This window comes from Sceloporus occidentalis, unplaced genomic scaffold (genome assembly GCF_023333645.1).
Source record: "Sceloporus occidentalis isolate IW3139 unplaced genomic scaffold, rSceOcc1.0.p SCAF_2, whole genome shotgun sequence".
NCBI lineage: Eukaryota > Metazoa > Chordata > Lepidosauria > Squamata > Phrynosomatidae > Sceloporus > Sceloporus occidentalis.
The window spans coordinates 260,774,054-260,792,802 of NW_028316982.1; the positions used below are offsets into that span (position 1 = coordinate 260,774,054).

General features: G+C 41.2%; 1 protein-coding gene across 2 annotated transcripts in view; it reads right to left on the reverse strand.

Annotated features, from left to right (window-relative positions):
* Nucleotides 1-2,281: 2,281 nt before the first annotated feature.
* The window catches only part of LOC149320067 (N-acetylated-alpha-linked acidic dipeptidase 2-like), a 46,391-nt gene continuing 29,923 nt past the window's right edge, over nt 2,282-18,749 (reverse strand). For both annotated transcript variants that reach the window (XM_089512863.1, XM_089512862.1), the window contains 9 exons: nt 15,547-15,629; nt 13,874-13,937; nt 13,146-13,213; nt 11,886-11,977; nt 9,289-9,379; nt 7,002-7,266; nt 5,319-5,400; nt 4,195-4,287; nt 2,282-3,009 (listed from right to left, as the gene is read on the reverse strand). In XM_089512863.1, the coding sequence (XP_089368989.1) occupies nt 2,820-3,009; nt 4,195-4,287; nt 5,319-5,400; nt 7,002-7,266; nt 9,289-9,379; nt 11,886-11,977; nt 13,146-13,213; nt 13,874-13,937; nt 15,547-15,629 (1,028 nt within the window). In that variant the 3' untranslated portion in view covers nt 2,282-2,819. The remainder of the gene's footprint in view (nt 3,010-4,194; nt 4,288-5,318; nt 5,401-7,001; nt 7,267-9,288; nt 9,380-11,885; nt 11,978-13,145; nt 13,214-13,873; nt 13,938-15,546; nt 15,630-18,749) is intronic.

An 18,749-nucleotide genomic window follows, 5' to 3' on the forward strand; every position in this document is an offset into this window, starting at 1 on the left:
ATTATGTGACCTTCTGTGTGATGTTGGATTGCATTTCCAAAAGGTTGTAGCCAGCATAACCAAGACTGAGTAATACTGTTGGTTGCAGTCTAATAATTTGAAGAGGAATGTGTGATCCACATTCTTGTTCTAACTGTTGGGAGATTATTAATGGGGAAGGAAGGTTTTACTTTTGTTTAAACAGCAGGTGAGGGGAGAATGTCCCGATCAAAAATCTTCCTTTGCACAACTTCATGGTTTTCTCCATACTAACAAAACATTGAAGAGGGTCGGTAACCTTTTAAAATTATTTGTTGCTTGTTTAAAGAAACATTATACTCAACTCTAATCACAACTAGAATGAAAATGTTATAGTCACCTCCTTATTCATATACTGTGCTGTAGAACATAGGTGGGAATGTAAAGAAGGAAAACCATGTCATTAAAACCTTAGTAAGAACTGAATGAATGTAAAAGGGAACAAATAGTGCTGGCTTTCAATAAAATGCACTTGGCAAAGTTAAATTATATGGAGAGTGTGAACCCTGCTGCAAACAGATTTACTTCCAAAGTAGCACTAAAAATCCTTGACAGCTGTGCTCTCTGCTGGAAATGTGTTTAAATTTAGCCCATTCCATAAATGTGAATTTCAATTATGGCTTGAGGCATGTTAGCAATGAGCTATGTTCAGTTAAACACCAGAATACTGGTGTCAGAGTAAAGTATTATTTTCAGCAGTCTGTGCTTAAGGTGTAGTTCAGCTTTTTGGAAATAAAGGCCACCTGTTGAATCTGCTGAAGTGCTTTGGAACATGAATCATAGCAGAAGGATCATAGCATAGTCTACCCAGAATGGGTATGCTATGATCGGAAGTATCTTTTACCTGTGGCCTTGAGGAGCTGCTGCTGACAAGGTACTGCAGGCATATATGTCTCAATGGCATGATTTAGTATGAGGCAAATTCTTCTGTTCGTCTATAGGTGTGGTCCTTAAGATGGTCTTGCACACAACTTTAGGGTTTTACGGGTCAAAATCTGCATGTTGTTTCGAGGCCAAATTCAATTTGAGTGGCCAGAGATCTCCAAGTTCATGTATCTTGTATTACATTTTTATCCAGCCCCTCCTCCATTGAACACACCATAGTACACACAATTCTACCAATCCCATGTCTGCCCATATCATCCACAACAGTACTGAAGTAGTATGCAAAGGGATATTGTAGCACATTTTTATCAGTTGAATCTAATTGAGTAGACTCTATGAAAGCTTATGCTACAGTCTTCTTTCAGTCTCAAAGGTGCTACAATATTCCTTTGGATGCTGATCCAGACTAGCACAATTATGTCTTTGTGTACTGAGATAGGTAAGGTGAAGAGGTAACAATTGTATTACTATCCCCCAATAGACTTCATGAGTGAGGATTTGAAGAACCCAGTCATTCTAGTCCACAGTTCTTCATCACAATTCTACACTGGCAGAAACGATCAGAAGGTTGAAGAAACATTTGACCAACCTGACATGGAGACAAACTTGTGAGCAGGATAAGCTGACCACCACTACTTTTACATGGCACTGTTAAGATACACCGTTGGGAGTGTTAACTCTACCTTTACTAATACCATGTCAGAAGGTAACAATTCCCATTTTAATGCAAAAAACAAAAAAACCACCCAACTTTATGGCAGGCTAGACCTGGCCTATACAAACAGGAGAGTATCATAGTGTTTGAGCCTGGTACCGTCAAATCAAAAGTTCATGTACCAAGAAGCCAGGATCCTAATTCATATTTCGTATATATAAAACCAAGCCTGCAGCAACTAGCATCCATACAGCTTTTGAATACAGAACTTTCTGTTTCTTCATGAGCAATAGAAATCAACAGAAGATAGATCAATCAGTAGCAATCAGTTGAGTAGCTTAAAAGAGTCTGTCTTCCAAAGTAGTAAAATAGGTTAATCTCAGCCATTTGAAACTAAATTTAAAGCAATGCCATATTGAAGATGGAGCAAGTTTGTTTGCTGCTCCAGAGAGACTAGGAGACAGAGCAGTGGATTCACTATAGGAAAAGATGTTCCACCTCAACATCAGGAAGAACTTCCTGACAGTAAGAGCTATATGACAGTGGAACATATTCCTTTGGAGTATGGTGGAGTCTCCTTTGAAGGTTTTTAAACAGAGGCTGGATGGCCATCTGTAATGAGTGCTTTCATTGTGTGTTCCTACATGGCAGAATGGGGTTGGACTTTAAATTTCTTCCAATTCTATGATTCTATCATCGATTCAGAGGTCTGTGGACTGGACATGACAGTTGAAACCAAAGGCAGTAAAGTAAAAATAAGCAGTTTACAGTCAAACTTTGTGGATATTTCTAATTAAAGGTACTTAAAAAGATACACTAGAAAAAATGAGTGTGTGGTTCTCCAGAGGATGGGCTGCAGTTCCCATTAGCTGTAGTGAACATAGCCATGGTTTGGACTGCTAGCCGTCACATGGTCCACATCCATGATGTATGAAATAGAGTGATGCTGCTCAATACCCTAAAGGCACCAGACCCCATCAGATCCTGGAAGGTAAGCCAGGCCAGCTTTGGTTAATAGTTGGATTGGAGAGTGCCAATGAATATGAAGTACTGTAGGATAAATTTCAGAGGAAAGAAGTAGCAAAACCACCTCTGAGTATTCCTTGCCTAAGAAAACCCTATGAAATTCATGGGATCATCATAAGTTGACAGGTGACTTGAAGACACACGTACACACTGCTCTTGAAAATTCCATCAACTTGTAGATTTATCATTTTTCGAGTTCTAGAGTTCCAACAGGTCATCTCTCATCATTCCAGTCCTACATCACAGCTTTTAATGTCTCTGCAGCAGCCTGCACTGTGAAGGCTGCTATGGAAATCTGCCTCTTGACTTCCTCCCAAGCTTTGTTTTGGTCTGTTCTACTATCGATGTCAAACAAAGCATCATAGATCCCAGGGAAGGACTCGCCTGCATACTTGTTGTGACTGCTTGGAGCAAAGATGATATGTCTGTGAAGCAAAAGGGATATACGATAAAAAATCAGCAAGTTCTTCCAAAAGAGAGAGAGAGCCAAATCTCAATTTGTCAAGTTCCTACAATACCCTTCAACAAACGTTCCTGGCAGATTTTGAGAGCTAAAAATAACAGCCTGACTCCTATTGTATGTCTCAACTATAACATGAATAAATGAGATTTCCCTATGTGTTTCCCCTCAAAAATTGATGCAGTGGGTCTACTCTTAATGAATAAACTGAAGCAACATTACAAGAGACAGTTTTTTTAACCCATACACAATGTATAAGTTATTTATTTATTCGTTTATATCCCACTTTTCTCCCAATAATGGGACTCAAGTTGGCTAACAACATTTTAAAACAAGTTTCGACATTGGATCCCAAAGGTAATGACACAGTTGCTATGTGACTGTCTTGCCCCTGTCATATCCTGTCTTACCCCTGCAAAACCCCAAAGGCAACTAACAGAGATAAAGTTAGATAAAAATCAATGCAGTTATCACATACAGATCAAAAACCTATCATCCACACAAAAAAAGTGACTAAGGTGAGGGAGTCACCTTAGTTGTTGAAAATCTTTGAATAAAAATGGCATCTTCCTGAGCATGAAAAGAAAACGGTGAACCAGACTAGCCCTTCATGGGCTGCGTCTGCACTGCAGCAGTAACCTAGTTGTACACCACTTTAACTGCCATGGTTCAGTTCTATGGAATTCTGGGAATTGTAGTTTTGTACAACATCGTATGAATATTTCTTTTTAACTGTACTGTGTTTTTTTAAAAATCTTTGGAAGTAACCTTGGAGTCTGTATAAAGAAAAAGGCAAGCTATAAATTAATTAAATAAATATTTAAATATAAATAAATTCAGTAATGGAATGTACTGCCTCTCTTTGTTTGGATGGCCATCTCTCACGAGTGCCTTAGCTATGTCTACCTGTGTGCCAGGGGGATGGACTAGGTGGCACCTGCAGTCCATTCAAACTATGCTTCAATGACTTGCAACCTGATTAACACCAAAACGGGAAAAGAGAAGGCATTCCTTACAGAAAAGGAAGAGAGCAGAGGAAAAAGTGAAGTATTTCCAAATTCCCAAGGAGGATTTCTGCCAAGGGCATTAGCATAGCCTTCACTCTCTTGCACCCTCCAAAATCAAGCCTCCCTCCACTTTGATGACTTACCTGTAAAACTGCCTGCCTGGTAAACCAAGAGGATCAATGAAAGCTCTCTCCAGAAGCATTAGCTGGTCATTCATTCTCCTCACAGCTATGGGTCTGTAAGAGATGACAGAAGCACATCAAACAGCCCATATGGAAGACACTTTATTACTTCTTACGGGTCCACAAAAAGTGTGAGATTTGCAGGTGGGGAGCTGTTCACATTTCAAATAAGAAATTTGTCGAGTTTAGAAGCTCATTAAGCAGTTGCTTCTACACACGACCATGTGCATGTCTGCTAAGTAAATCCCATGGCCTTGATTAGAATTTAACCCCACGCAAGTAAATATGGAACTGCAACCTTAGTTGCTTGTTATTGTTTTATCTCAAGCCAGCTTTGACTTACAGCAATCCTATGAATGTAAGACCTCCAAGAGCCCTGGTCATCGGCAGCCTGCTCCAATCTAACAGCCTCAGTGGCTTCCTTGATTCAAGTCAGACCACTTGTGATATGGTCTTTCTCTTCTACCTTCCACCCTGTCACCTATTATTGTATAGAAAAGGATCTTGTAGCACCTTTGAGACCAACTGAAAGAAAGAAACTGGTCTACAAAAGCTCATGCTACTCCCCTCTTTCTTTCAGTAAGTCTCAAAGGTGCTACAAGATCCCTTTGCATATTGATTTTCCAGACTGCCACAGCTATCATGTCCTTGAATTCTACCACTCATTATTGTGTTGCTGCTGAGTCTTGTTATCTCATTATATGTCCAAAGAAGCTGGCTTCTAGTGAGAGTTCTGGCTTAATTTTCATTTAGTATCCATAGAACTCTCTTCCTATACCACATTTCAGATTACCCTGTCAGCTCTCTTCACTTTTGCATCCTTTCATAGAAACCAGACATACTATGTCTCGGATAATCCCGACTTTAGTATTCAGTTACAAATCTTTATACTTCAGGATCTTTTCTACAGTAGTTTCTTTGTAAGTGCTCCATTGTTCTTTATTGTTGTGAGACAAACAACCAAATATATAAACTGGATACCAATAAATATTTTAAAGTGTATTTTATTTAAATTCTAAACACAGCTTTCTTCTATTTGCAAAACGATCTTTTTTTCCCCTCAAAGAAAAAGGAAAGAACCTTACTCATTCTTATCAAGCTGTGACAATCTGTAGTGAAAATCTGCTGCTTCATCTGTGAAGTTCGACACAGCAGAAAAAAGGGGAGCTGCAAATATAGAGTTACACAGTCAGTAGAAAGAAAAACCAAAAGGTCTGCCTGTGAAGTGAATCAGAACACATATATATTTGGCAATGCAAAAGGTCTCAGGTTCAAGCTTCAGCATTTTGGGCCCTTCTGCACTTCACAGTGATAGTGTTATGATTCCACTTTAACTGCCATGATAACATCCTATGGAACCCTGAGAGATGCAGTGTAGGAGGCAGGTAATTATTTTAGATAAATATCCAGGGCAGACAAAGATATTTTGCTGCCGGCAAAACGCATGACAAGCTGCACACACACCCCAACTCAGTCCCCCAGATTTCTTGTTGTAATTCCCTTTCCTGCAGCATCTGCCACCCAAGGTAGCTGCCTTACTCTGCCTAATGATAGGACCAGTCCAGTATATACCAGATTTTTAGGTCTGGATCAGAATTCTGGGGGGATTCTGCTCTTCTCTACTGCTTTATGTTTACTCTGGATGGGGGTGGTCGGTTGTCCGCTGGAAATCAAGCTTCTGCTTGAAGTTAGAGCATTTTCCATTAGGTGGGTTGCTCTCCTGCCTTGAACAGACATCTGGAGTAGATAGTGTACAACAGTGCTTCTGAAACTTCAATTTTTTTCCTCACTGTGCCAGGAACATGTTCCATAATTTATGGCCATTAGCTGCATTTGTTCCATTTTTTCCCCTGGAAACTTACCAGGGACCAGCACTGGGCCATTGACCACTATTCTGAGCAGCATTGGTGTCAGGAGCTAAGTCATGCCTGCCATGGTTAAGAGGGTTTGGTTTTCCTGCCACAGCTTTGCTTGCTCATAATGTATTGTAGCATGCTAATACTGGATGATAGGACATGTAATCATAAGTAAATTGTTAATTGTTGGTCACATCTTTGCTGGATAATGAAGAGATGGGGAAAAAGGGAGGAGAGGGCTGTGCTGGGAGTTTCAAGGACAGTGTCATGAAAACGGATAGTATGGGGTGAAAGGAGGGGCAACCACAGAAAGAAGGGACAAATGAGTTTGTTTGATTTTATGGGTGAATGGGGTGTCCACCCACTCAAAATCTGAATCACTGTCTGCTTTAAATTGTACTGCACTGAAGTCTCAGTCCTGACAAAATATGTCCATAGTAAACTTCTATAGTTTCTGAATAAAGGTTTTCTGGTCTTCCCTAATGAAGCCTGGATTTCTGAACTGAAGTGTTCCTGTACATGATCACTGGTGTACAAGATCTCATCCATTTCTATTACCACAATCCCCTTGGTGACTTATGCTAGAATAATCACTTTACTCAGCATTGCACAAGGAGACATCTAGTACTATATTGTTCAGCCATTTTCCCTCATCTGTGCAACAGCTGGACAGCACTTGCATACAGCTCCCCCTACCTGACCAAAACAACTACTGATTGGGTGCAGGAGACACCAGAAATGCTCTCTTTGAACCATAACCCTTATGACAACTGGACCTACATGTAAGAATATTCTATCAGCATCAAATGAGATCATAGCTTGTGATTCTCTGTCTGTGGCTAAGAAGGAGAGGCAAGTGGTCAAATAAAGCATAGCTGCAACAACTTGGAACTGCATTTGAATCAAGCTTACCAAAGGATACTTTGTGCATCTCAAGTTGGGCTTTGTGTTTCTTGGCCAAATTGTAGATTCCGTCAGCATAGATCCTTAAAGCTCCTGCATAATCTGGACAATGAAGAGGAAGAACTTGGGAATCAGCAAGCTCATAGACCATGGCCGCCCGCAACTGAGCAACAGCAAGCTGCTTCCTGAACTTAGGGTCGTAAAAGCGCTCCACCAGCTCAAAGGTTTCATAGGTGCTGTGGTAAACTGGATAATTACTGAATTTGTCCACTTTCTGTCAATGAAACCAGACAAAATGAGTGAAAAGATTGACAGATCCCTTGTCAGACAGGAAGGGTACAAACTACATGCCCAAAAAATGGGTACAAACTACATGCCCAAAAATATTTAGAAAATGGTTGAAAAACATAGAATCATAGAGCTGGAAGAGACCACATGGGCCATCCAGTCCAACCCCCTGCCATGCAGGAAATCCAAATCAAAGCATCCCCGACAGATGGCCATCTAGCCTCTGCTTAAAGACCTCCAAGGAAGGAGACTCCACTACACTCCAAGGGAGTGTGTTCCACTGTTTCTCGAGTTTTGCAAAACCCGATGAGATGAGTCCTGGCCTGACAAGACTCATTGCAGCTGGGGACTGCACAGAAAATAGCATTTTCTGCAAAGGAAATAATATTTTTGTATGGAAATATTATTTTTTGCACAGAAAGAAATGTTTCTTATGAAGAAAACACCGATTTCTGTGCCAAACAACTCCTGTGTGAATTTAGCAGAAGCAGCAGCACATCAGGAAGGCTTTACACAGAGCTCCAACCTGCAAGGAAGTGGCAGTGGTGGTTCTGGAAACAGGGGAAGGGCCAGCAAAGTTGATGCAGTATCACCTGGCTGGCCTGGGTAGACAATGGTGCACCATCGCACTGGATTCAGCCCAGTGCATATGACCTGCTATTATGGAAGATCTGGGGGCAATTCAGAGCAACATGCTCTGGACTGGCCCAGGATTAAGTGGCCTGTGAAATCACTGGGAATATTATTTAGCTTCCTTCCAGAATGGAGGTGGTATAATCCTGAGGAGATACCATGGGTTTTATTACTTAAGACAGCAAGTATGGAATATTTTTTTAATATTGCTTTATATTTAAAAAAAGACTCTTCTGACAAGTGAAAAAAAGAAAGTACCACATGAGGAGTGATAGGTTCTTCTTGCAGATCTATTTCAAGCTGTGGAAATTTTTCTACTTGCAGGGAGGCTGGCAAGTATAGGATTCCCCCATCTACAGTGTGATGTGACACATTCCTCAAAACTACCACCTACATCCTTCTACTTAGAGCTGGGAAAATTATATTTTGGGATTACAACCCTGCAGCCAGAATGACCATGCTGGCTGGGGGGTTCCGGCAATTGTAATTTTCAAAAGTAAGATTTTCAAGCTTTTTGTCAACTGGTCTGAACTCAAATTAGACTTAGTTGTCATAAGATTTCAAGCCAGTATTTTCAACACAGAGGCAACATGGTATTGTGGGTAGATTGCTGGATGGCACACTGGGGGAGAAGGGAAATTATTTAACTTGAAATTATAGAGGGGGGGAAAGGATTAGTGGTGGCAATGGAGATTATAGTGAGGACACACCAACAAACTGGCTTGGGCTACCCCCTGCTGCTTATTGTGAAATAAAACCCAATATTATATCTATCTTGGACCTAAATTGAATGTAATTTTTCACAAGTAAGTGTGCATATCTGAAAGACTGTTTCCTCCCATATGAGATCCACAGAGGACCTCATGTTGCATGTCCTAACACCTCTTGAGGTTAGGTTGGTATGGACATGTAAAATTGCTTAATATTTGAAACTGCTCTGTTTTAATTGCTTCAAAATGGTATTTTAGGATTGTTTTTAGTGTGCATCATCACCATCATCATCATCATCATCATCATCATCATCATCATCATTATTATTATTATTATTATTTATCCCACCTTTCTACCAACATAGAGACTCAAAGCGGCTTTAAAACAATCAAACAAAATTGTAATGTGTTTTTAATCTTTTAAGATCTTTGTATTGTTTTAATTGCTTTTTTTATTGCCTCCAGAGCTCCTGTGGATTGGGAGACAACACAGAAATACTATAAATAAACTAACAAACAAGCAAATCCTTCTTCTTTTAAAAAGATGATAGGAGTGAGAACAGACAGAAAGAGACTGAATTCCTGTTTCAATAGTGCATGAATTGTGCTCCAAAAATATCTCCCAAAATGGTGGTGTCCCATTTCAGAAAAGCAGGTCATCTTACCCTATTCTTAGTATATCGTGCTCTTCCTGACACAATCCCCAATCGCTGGAAATAAGCTTCAAAATCGCTGCCTGATCCAAGTTTGTTTATCCTGCCCAGAATGGGATAAACAAAAAGTTGCAGTTAGACCTCTTGCAATGTCATATGAATGAATGAATGAATGAATGAATGAATGAATGAAACTTTATTTTTATACCGCCGTTCCTGCGATCACGGTGGTTTACAACATATGATAAAATACAAAATACATTGCATAAAATCCCCCATATTACAAACAATACAAAACATCATTAAAATCCATCATTCATTCCTAGTAATTAAAACCAATTAAAAAATCAATAAAACAATCCAAAATACGATCACACAGTATACACACAGTATACAGGAGAGAATGGCAGTCAGGACATGTGGGGGAAGGCTTGGCAAAATAGGTGAGTCTTAAGATTTTTCTTGAAAGACTCGAGGGAGGAGGCTGAGCGGAGCTCATCAGGGAGAGAGTTCCAAGACTGCGGAGCAACAGCAGAGAAAGTCCTTTGCGCAGTCGCAGCATATCTCATCTTAGGAACTCTCAAGAGTTTTCTCCCACCTGACCTGAGAGTGCGGGGCGGATTATATGGGGAGAGGCGGTCCTCCAAGTAGTCTGGGCCCAAGCCATTTAGGGCTTTATAGGTAACGACCAACACCTTGTATTGTGCCCGGAAGCGAATAGGCAGCCAATGCAGATCTTTCAAAATAGGTGTTATGTGGCTGGCCCTGGAGCTACCAGTGACCAGCCTTGCTGCCATATTCTGAACCAACTGTAGCTTCCGGGTTTGGTACAAGGGTTGCCCCATGTAGAGCGCATTACAGAAATCTAGTCGAGAGGTTACCAGTGCGTGTACCACTGTTTCAAGGTCCCCCCGGTCCAGGTAGGGTCACAGCTGGCGTATCAGCCGAAGCTGATAACAGGCACCTCTGACTGTCGCATCCACCTGAGAAGTCAAGTGAAGTGACGAGTCCAGAAGCACCCCCAGACTGCAAACAGTGTCCTTCACGGGGAGCGTGACCCCATTCAAGACAGGTGGACAAATTTCCTTCCCGGGACCGGGGGAGCCTATCACAAGTACTTCCGTTTTCTCTGGATTCAGGCTGAGTCGATTTTCCCTCATCCAGCCCATTACCGACTCCAGACAGGCATTGAGCGGAGAGATGCCATCCCTAGTCACTGCATCAGTCTGAGACACAGAGAAGACTATTTGGGTGTCATCAGCGTACTGATAACACCGCGCCCCGTGTCTCCAGATGATCTCTCCCAGCGGCTTCATGTAAATGTTGAATAGCATAGGGGACAAAATCGATCCCTGAAGGACCCCTGATGTGAGGGCCCTCTTATCGGAGCGACAGTCCCCCAGCTCCACAATCTGGAATCTGCCTGAGAGGTAGGAACGGAACCACTGCAAAGCAGTGCCCCCGATACCCAACTCCCCCAGGCGATCCAGAAGGATACTATGGTCGATGGTATCGAAGGCCGCAGAGATGTCCAAGAGCACTAACAGGGACACGCTACCCCTGTCCATGCCCATAGATAAATACCTTTGGACCATGGTGTCAAGAACAAGGCAAACGTGATGGCTAAAGGACACCCAAAGTGGGCTACATGTGTGTGAGTGTGCATGCCTTCAAGTCATCTGTTGACTTATGGCAGCCCCATGAATTTCATAGTGTTTTCTTAGTCAAGGAATATTCAGAGTGGTTTTGCCAATTTTTTCCTCTGAAATGTAACCTATAGCACCCGGTATTCATTGACGGTCTTCCAACCAAGTACTGACTAGCGCTGATCCTACTTAGCTTCCAAGCTGTATAGGACCTGGTGCCTTTAGGGCATTTACATTCCAGAACGTGTCAGACAGATGGAATCCAAACAATTGCCTTATCTTTGTGAAGGGGAAAATTGGAGGACAGGGGACTGGTTTACACAGTATCTTCGCTGCTTACTTTCACTATCATTGAACACCTGAATGAAGGATCACGGTATATAAAGTAATTAGAAGTGACAAGAGGATTCTATTATCCTGTGATATGAGAACTCTGGACAGTTCATTCATATATAGAAATGGTCAAGTGACAGATGTGGGTGTGTGAACCAGACAGTAATGTACTGAAGCCAGGATTTGCATGGTCAAAATTATGGACTATTTGGATTAGCAGGGACAGTGACAGCATCTGCCACCTCTCCTTAGGCTTCATTGTCCCCAACGTATTTACAGTAATCCCCATACTAAGCTTGTGGAAAGCAGGAGTGTTTTCCAAAATACATCATATTGTCTTGAGCTATACTTGTATTTCAAACTATTTGGGGAAATTTGTTATGAATGAACAATGAAGAGCCATTCGCTTTACAAAAATTCTGCTCTGAGTGGCATTAATAGGAAAACAAGAGTCATTAGCAAAACACCTACTCACAGTGGAGATGAAGCCTTCTGGCATACTTGTTGGTATGTATCACCTAAAGCTTTTGACTCTCCTGGAGAAGGCAGGGCTATGGAGACTGTCATAATGATGCATGCATTTCAAAATTTACCCTTATAACTATGGAACATGACAAGTGAGTATCTTACCTGGGGAGATGTCTATTTTCTGGGGAGGGATCTTTCTCAATCCAGCTCTGATAGAGAGATTTCCCTTCATATCCTTCATCAGGGGTTGAGATCTAGAAAGGGAAATAATGTGTCCCAAATATTATCATGATTACCATGATACCAATAACATGCCATTATTCAAGGGCTTCACTGGCAGATATTCATGCTCAAAGTATGCAAAGAGATCTTGCAGCACCTTTGAGACTAAATGAAAGACAGAAATTGGTAGTGTAAGCTTTTGTAGACCTGAGCCTATTTTCTCAGCTGCATTTGGTCAAAGTGTGGGTCTTACAGGGCAGGGCTAAAGAACCACATGCCTTCAGTGGGCATGACTATCAACACTGCCCCACTGACTTTTTGATCACCCTTCATTTGATTAATGTGTACTTCAGGGCCAAATTAGAAGCAATTGTAATTGCATGAAAGCAATTAGTTTATAGATGCCATGTTGGGGTGGAGAGCATGATCAGTATTATGGTGCATGGAAGTTTACTCCAACACCACTTTCCTCTGTGGTGCAATAGTTCTGCCCATTGGAAGTTGCAGTTAGCCTCAGGCAAAAACTTGGAGCAGTGGGCTGGGGTGCTGAACCTACTCTGTGACCCCATGAGAGCTATCTGTATTTTCAAGATGTGCATGCTAGTTGCTTACACGCACTAAGTGTAATGTGCAGTTTACCACTATGGGTACAACTTCTAAGAAGTATGTCCTGTTGAACTCAGAAAGAAATACATCACAGGCAATGTGTTTACAGCTGCATCTGCCTTGCAGAAATAATGCAGTTTGACACCACTTTAACTGTCATAGCTCCATACTATGGAATCCTGGGATTGGTAGTTTGTTGTGGCACCAGAACTCTCTAATAGAGAAGGCTAAACATTTCATGAAACTACAAATCTCATAATTCCATAGCATTGAACCCTAGCAGTTGAAGTGGTGTCAAACCACATTACCTCTGCAGTGCAGATGCAGCTAGGACTGGGCATCCAGTTCACAGATCTTTGCTAAAAGTATTTTCTGTAGAAGCACCCATCCTGTGCTAGCAATGATGCACAGAAGCAAGCCCTGTGGCTATTTAGGTCACATGGTCTAGAAACTTGAAAATCAAAGCTGAGAGTCTCCAGAATCTGCATCTGTACTTGAATGGAATCATTCAACCCAAAGGGACAGAAGAAAGCCAGGAGGGAGAAGAGTACGAAGGAAGAGGAACAGGAACCAGGTGAACTAGACTATTTGTACCTCTTTTGTCAGATTATACACCAACTGATTGAGAAGGGGAGTGCAGTCAACTCTTAATGTGTAGTTGCCTAAAATCAAAACATAGATAGGAGTTGCTTTCTTTCAATATTAATGGGGGCCTATTTTTTAGTCCACTGACTAAAAAAGAGTCCACTGACTATCATGGTATGTCTTCTGAGATGTAAGAAAAGAGTCCATTCTCTTTAGTGAGCTTGTTTTCTGCTTCTCCAGAGACCATGAACCAATGGATTCAAACTATAAGAAAAGTGATTCCACCTAAACTTTAGGAAGAACTTCTTTTTAAATACTGTGAGGGCTGTTCAACAATGGAATATGTGGAGTGCACTGGATGGTTTGGGATTCTCCACCTCTGGAAGTCTTTAAACAGAGTTTAGATTGCCATACTCAGGAGTGCTTTTATTGTGTGTATTTCTGCATAGCTGGGGGTTGGAATAGATGGCCCTTGTGATCCCTTCCAACCATATGATCGTATTATTTTTCATCCAGATTATAACAAATTTGCTAGCTCCTCACCTTGAGGCACCCCCTACATCAACCCAGGTGAGCAGGCAAGCATGTACAAGAAGGCCATTCACATGAGCAGCCAGAAAGTATCATTTGAATTGGCTGAGCATCAAGACCTGTGATCTCTCCAAATGGCAGTCTTCCAGAATTGAAGCCCAAAGCATAGCTTACAGCTTTTCAGAATGTGGTTAAAGAACATTTACCTTCTATTGAAGAATCCGTGTTGATGTAAGCGACAGCCCTTGCCTGCAAAATCTTGGCATTCTCCTACAGTAGAAAGAAGATACAGGCATTACCAGGGTGATATCGTGATGAACTGGGTTGCCCCATAACAAAAATTTCAGTGTATGAAATGGAAGTCCAAATTCATTCATAAATCTGGATCAGAGGCTGCCAAGGTTATTTCTACATACTACAATTCCCATAACTGCCCATGCTGGCTGGAAAATTCTGGGAATTGTAGTCCAAAGCTAACTCTTCCAAATTCTCATCTGAACCAAGAAATAGAGGCAGTTGTACATGTTTGTTCAAGAGATCTTTACAGACCCTCAGAGCTCTGTAGATCTTTCTCACCTCTGCTTGCCTACATGAGCCACCAAACATACTTAAGCAGAGTGGATCATTTCTCCAAGATACATTATAAGATGCTTGGGGGAAGACTAAAAGACATGCAAAATGGGATCAGAATCCTCTTGGTGAGATTACCTAGGGTTACATACACATACATTTTAAAGTTTTTTGTACAAGAGAGTATCCAACACCTCTCTCACAACACCTCCTTGCCTGTATAGGCCTGCTTCTAAAGGCAGACACATATTTCCCCTGGCCATTTGGTGGCTGGCAGGGAGTGATATGGCCATTCAAAGGACAAGGCAGGATATGTCCAACTGTAGCCAGGAGAGAAGAGTTGCCTTCGACTTCTTGATTCTCCAGCATACTGTTTCCTCCTGGCTGCAGAAGTGCAGTTAAATGCTTTCCAGGAACCCTCTTCTTTCTGTTAGTCACTAACAGCCATAAATCAATTAATAAATAAAATGGGGCATGATCTGCTGCTGGAAAACTGCATTCCATATGGGGCAGAAGTGGAAGCCCAATGGAAACACATGAGTAGACTGCTATGCTCTGACTGCATAGATATAGGATCTCAGGTCTGGCATAAATGTGTAAAATACATATTTTTAAAATGAGGGGACACACAAATTACGTTAAAAAATACTGCCATGGGAGGATGGGGAAACAGAGCATGGACCATGGTACCTGACAAGCATTAACCCTATCTTATCACAACTCCAGCAAATATTGGTTTCTCTGAAGCTGCTATTTAATACAGGATGAAAACTGCCAGAGGAAATAAAAGCTTCTGAGTGTGGCAGGAGAGACTTTCACAGGGATCATGGCTGCATCTGCACTGCAGAAATAATGTAGGTTGAAAACACTTTAACTGTCATAGCTTAATGCTATGGAATCCTGGGATCTGTAGTTTGCTCTGGTACCAGAGTGTGCTCTGACAGAGAAGGCTAAATATCACAACAGTACAAATTCCAGAAGTTGAAGTGGTGTGAAACTGCATCATTTCTGACTCAGGAAGAAAGGATTAAGCATTTGGTTGCCTTGAAACTGTCATGTAATTTTTTTTTAAAAAAAAAAACAAAAACCTATGCTTGGATAAGTGCATATTTGTATTTCAGCCTGAATTCATGCAGCTGATAAAGTGGGACAGAAGAGGATTAACCAGGACTGTCCCTGCCAAATTGGGACAGTTGGAGTCTGTGCACTTGAAGCAGTTGCCCCACTCTGTCTAACAGTAAGGCCAACACTAATTAGAGGGATAGGCCCTGCAAAGCATTATATATTTTGGAAAAGGATGTTGACTTACCTCTGCCCATTCTGTTGAACCTAACAACCCAAATTCTTCTGCATCCCAGCTGGCAAAAATGATAGTTCTTCTAGGCCTCCAACCTAGATAATCAAACAATTAATTAATTGTTCTAGGTAGCCATCCTCCAACAGAATTTAAGTTATGCTAAAAAGATGATAATTTCCTATACATGTCAACTCACTAATAAATCCACTAAGTTTAATGGGACATACTGCTGGATAAGTGAGTATAGCATTTCAGCCTGAATTCATGTAAAAACAATCTTTAAAATATTATTTATAAGACTGCTGTTGTTGTTGTTATGTGCCTTTCAGTTGTTTCCAACTTATGGCGAAGATTACCTGGAGCTTTAAAGACCTGTCCTTTAATAACTCTAAAGAAGTACCTACTTCTAAGTGCCTTGGTTTTGCTTTGCTTTGTTTTATTTTTTGTAGAAGGACTTTAATGCCTTCCCTGATTATTTACTTTCTTGGTTATGTTTATTCGTCTGCCACTATATTTCAGGTAAGTTTATTAGACAAATGATATGATACAGTTTTACTGATTAATCAGAAATTATTTTTTGGCTATGTTTACTGAACAAAAGTTAAGTTTCAATCATTTTATTGAAAAAATGTTCAACACACCTATCCAAATTACATAATTTTAAAAAATGCAAAATCAGACATTTCAACATTCAGTCAACAATGAGAGAAATAAAATTAAGAGAAGACCATGGCCTAAATCCTATTGTCATTCCAAATAGAGTAGACACCTTGAATCAATGGAAACTTGGTAAGTCAACACATACACAAGTTTCACTGATTTTCAGTGAAACTACTCTAGTTGGTATTAACAGTAGGATTCAGGTCAATACAACTGAAACCAGGATGAAGTTTCTGGTTTTATCACATTACCTGGAAATCTTCTTGATATAAAGGCAGAAGCCTATTTTGGAAAATTGTGCCAACCCATGACAGCCATCACAGGCCTGTGGTAGCCTCAGCAGTGTGAGGAGAGGAAGTCCAAAGCCAAATTACTTGACAAAATCCTGCGTGGGAAAGTTACACCCAGTGCTTTTGCCAAGGCTGCTCTGATAGCCTTTAAGGCTGAAGGGTGGGATATAAGGACTCTAATAAATAAAATTTAAAAATATAGGGGTATGTAACTACATTCCTTGATATCATGTGGCTTGTATGGGGCTGTGAAGATCAGAATTCAGCCCCCTACCCCAACATGGCTTCTTATACCTGCTACAGCACATTCTTGTAAAGCCGTGAAAGAGATGATGTAAATTGGAATATCCTAGGTTAGAGTGTATTTATAATCCATAACCACTTTAATTACATACCCTTGAACTGTCCTGACTAATCCTCTCTTGTTCCACCTTTTCAGATGCTTTAAAAGTGTCCCAGTTTCTCTTTCTTCCTCCCACTTTTCTCCTTTGTCCCCAGCTTCTTATATTGCTGTAAACTGAGTTTAGAGACCAAAAGTGTTTTGTGCTTAGTTAATTCAGCCAGGGATGAGGAGAGGATAGGACTTGGTAGAGTCTTACACTTCCCAGTAAGTTCATGGAAAGGCAAATTGCTACAGTCTCTCTTAGCTCATATGTTCTCCCTCATTAATAACTTTTGCCATCTTGGCCATGCTCTGGTATTGACTGGCCATACGTAGCCCAGTTTATATCTGTGAAATATTGGAGGGTATGTAACTGCCACATTACTACTCTCTACTACATACAGTACCTTTATCTTATGAAATTTTGCGATTTGAAGAATGATAGAATTTTAGAGTTGGAAGGGGCTGCAAGGACCATCTAATCCAACCCCTTGCCTTGTACAAATACATAACTATAGCTGTGAAGTTGAGATGCCCATCCAAAGAGCCCACTACCCTCCAAGGTAGTCCAAGGCACTGTCAAACAACCCTTACAGTAAAGTAGTTTTTCTGAATACTTAGATGGAATCTCTGTTCTTATCATTTGAATCCCTTGATTCATGTTCTGGTTTCTGGAACTGCAGAAAACAAGCTTGCTCCATCTTTTATATGGCATTCATCAGATACTGAAAGAAAGCTATCACTTCACCTCTCAGTCTTCTCTTCTCCAAGGTAAACATATTAAGCTCCCTAAGGGCCCATTCAGACTACACTTTATCCCGGATTAGAAATCAATCCTTGCATGTGAAGTTCATATTGGCCCCAAATCCGTCACAATCCATTTCAAGGCATGCACAAGCAAATGCCCTTTAGCCTGGGTCATCCAAATTCGGGGCAAAAGCCGTCTTTTTTAAAAAAAACCCGGGTTCCGCAAAATATGAACTTGCCTCCAATCATGATCAGGTCAAGTTCAGGGGAGGGATTAAGGTCAGAGGGCGGGCAGTAGGCGAGCATTCCCTCCCCTCATCGGAGAAGGAGGACAGAGCCAGAGGAATGATGCAAAAAAGGGGATTATTATTATTATTATTATTATTATTATTACATGTGTATGAGGTATTCTGGGGTGGCAAGGAGGGGGGATACAGGATGCAGAGATGGCATTAGCTTGCATTTGGGGGGTTGAAAATGGGGCCAAGGGCAGATCATAACCTGCATTGACTCAAATGCCCCCACACAGGAGGTTTTTAAATTTGACAAAATGTGCGCATTTTGGTGCCTGGTCCTTTAAAAAAAGGGGGGGGGAAGCACACTGCCGATGCCCCAACGAGTGCTGGAAACGTCACCTATGACGATCGCAGAACTGAAATTTGATTGACAGCAGGCGCCTTCATTTTAAACCTCGATTTCTCAAGAGGGCATTCGGGGCAAAATACCCCTGATTAGGTTGTGAGCACTTGCTTCCGGAGGGATTCAGGGAGGGGGAAACCAAAGCTCCCCAGTTCCTTCCAGCACAAAACCACCAGTGAGAATGGGGCCTTTGTATCCCCCATACAGCTTGTTTTTCAGATACTTGATTGTCTTCATTACCTTCTCTGAACATGTTCTAGCTTGTCAATATCCTTCTTGAACTGTTATGTCCAGAATTGGACATAGTATTCTTGGTGAGGGCTGAGCAAAGCAGAATAGAGTAGCACTGATACTACCCCTTGATCTGGACACTAGGTTCCTGTTAATGCAAGCCAGAATTACATTGGCTTTTTGGCAGCCACATCACACTGCTGACTCATATTTAGCTTGTGGTTTACAAAGAACTCTAGATCATTTTGACATGTATTACTTTCAAG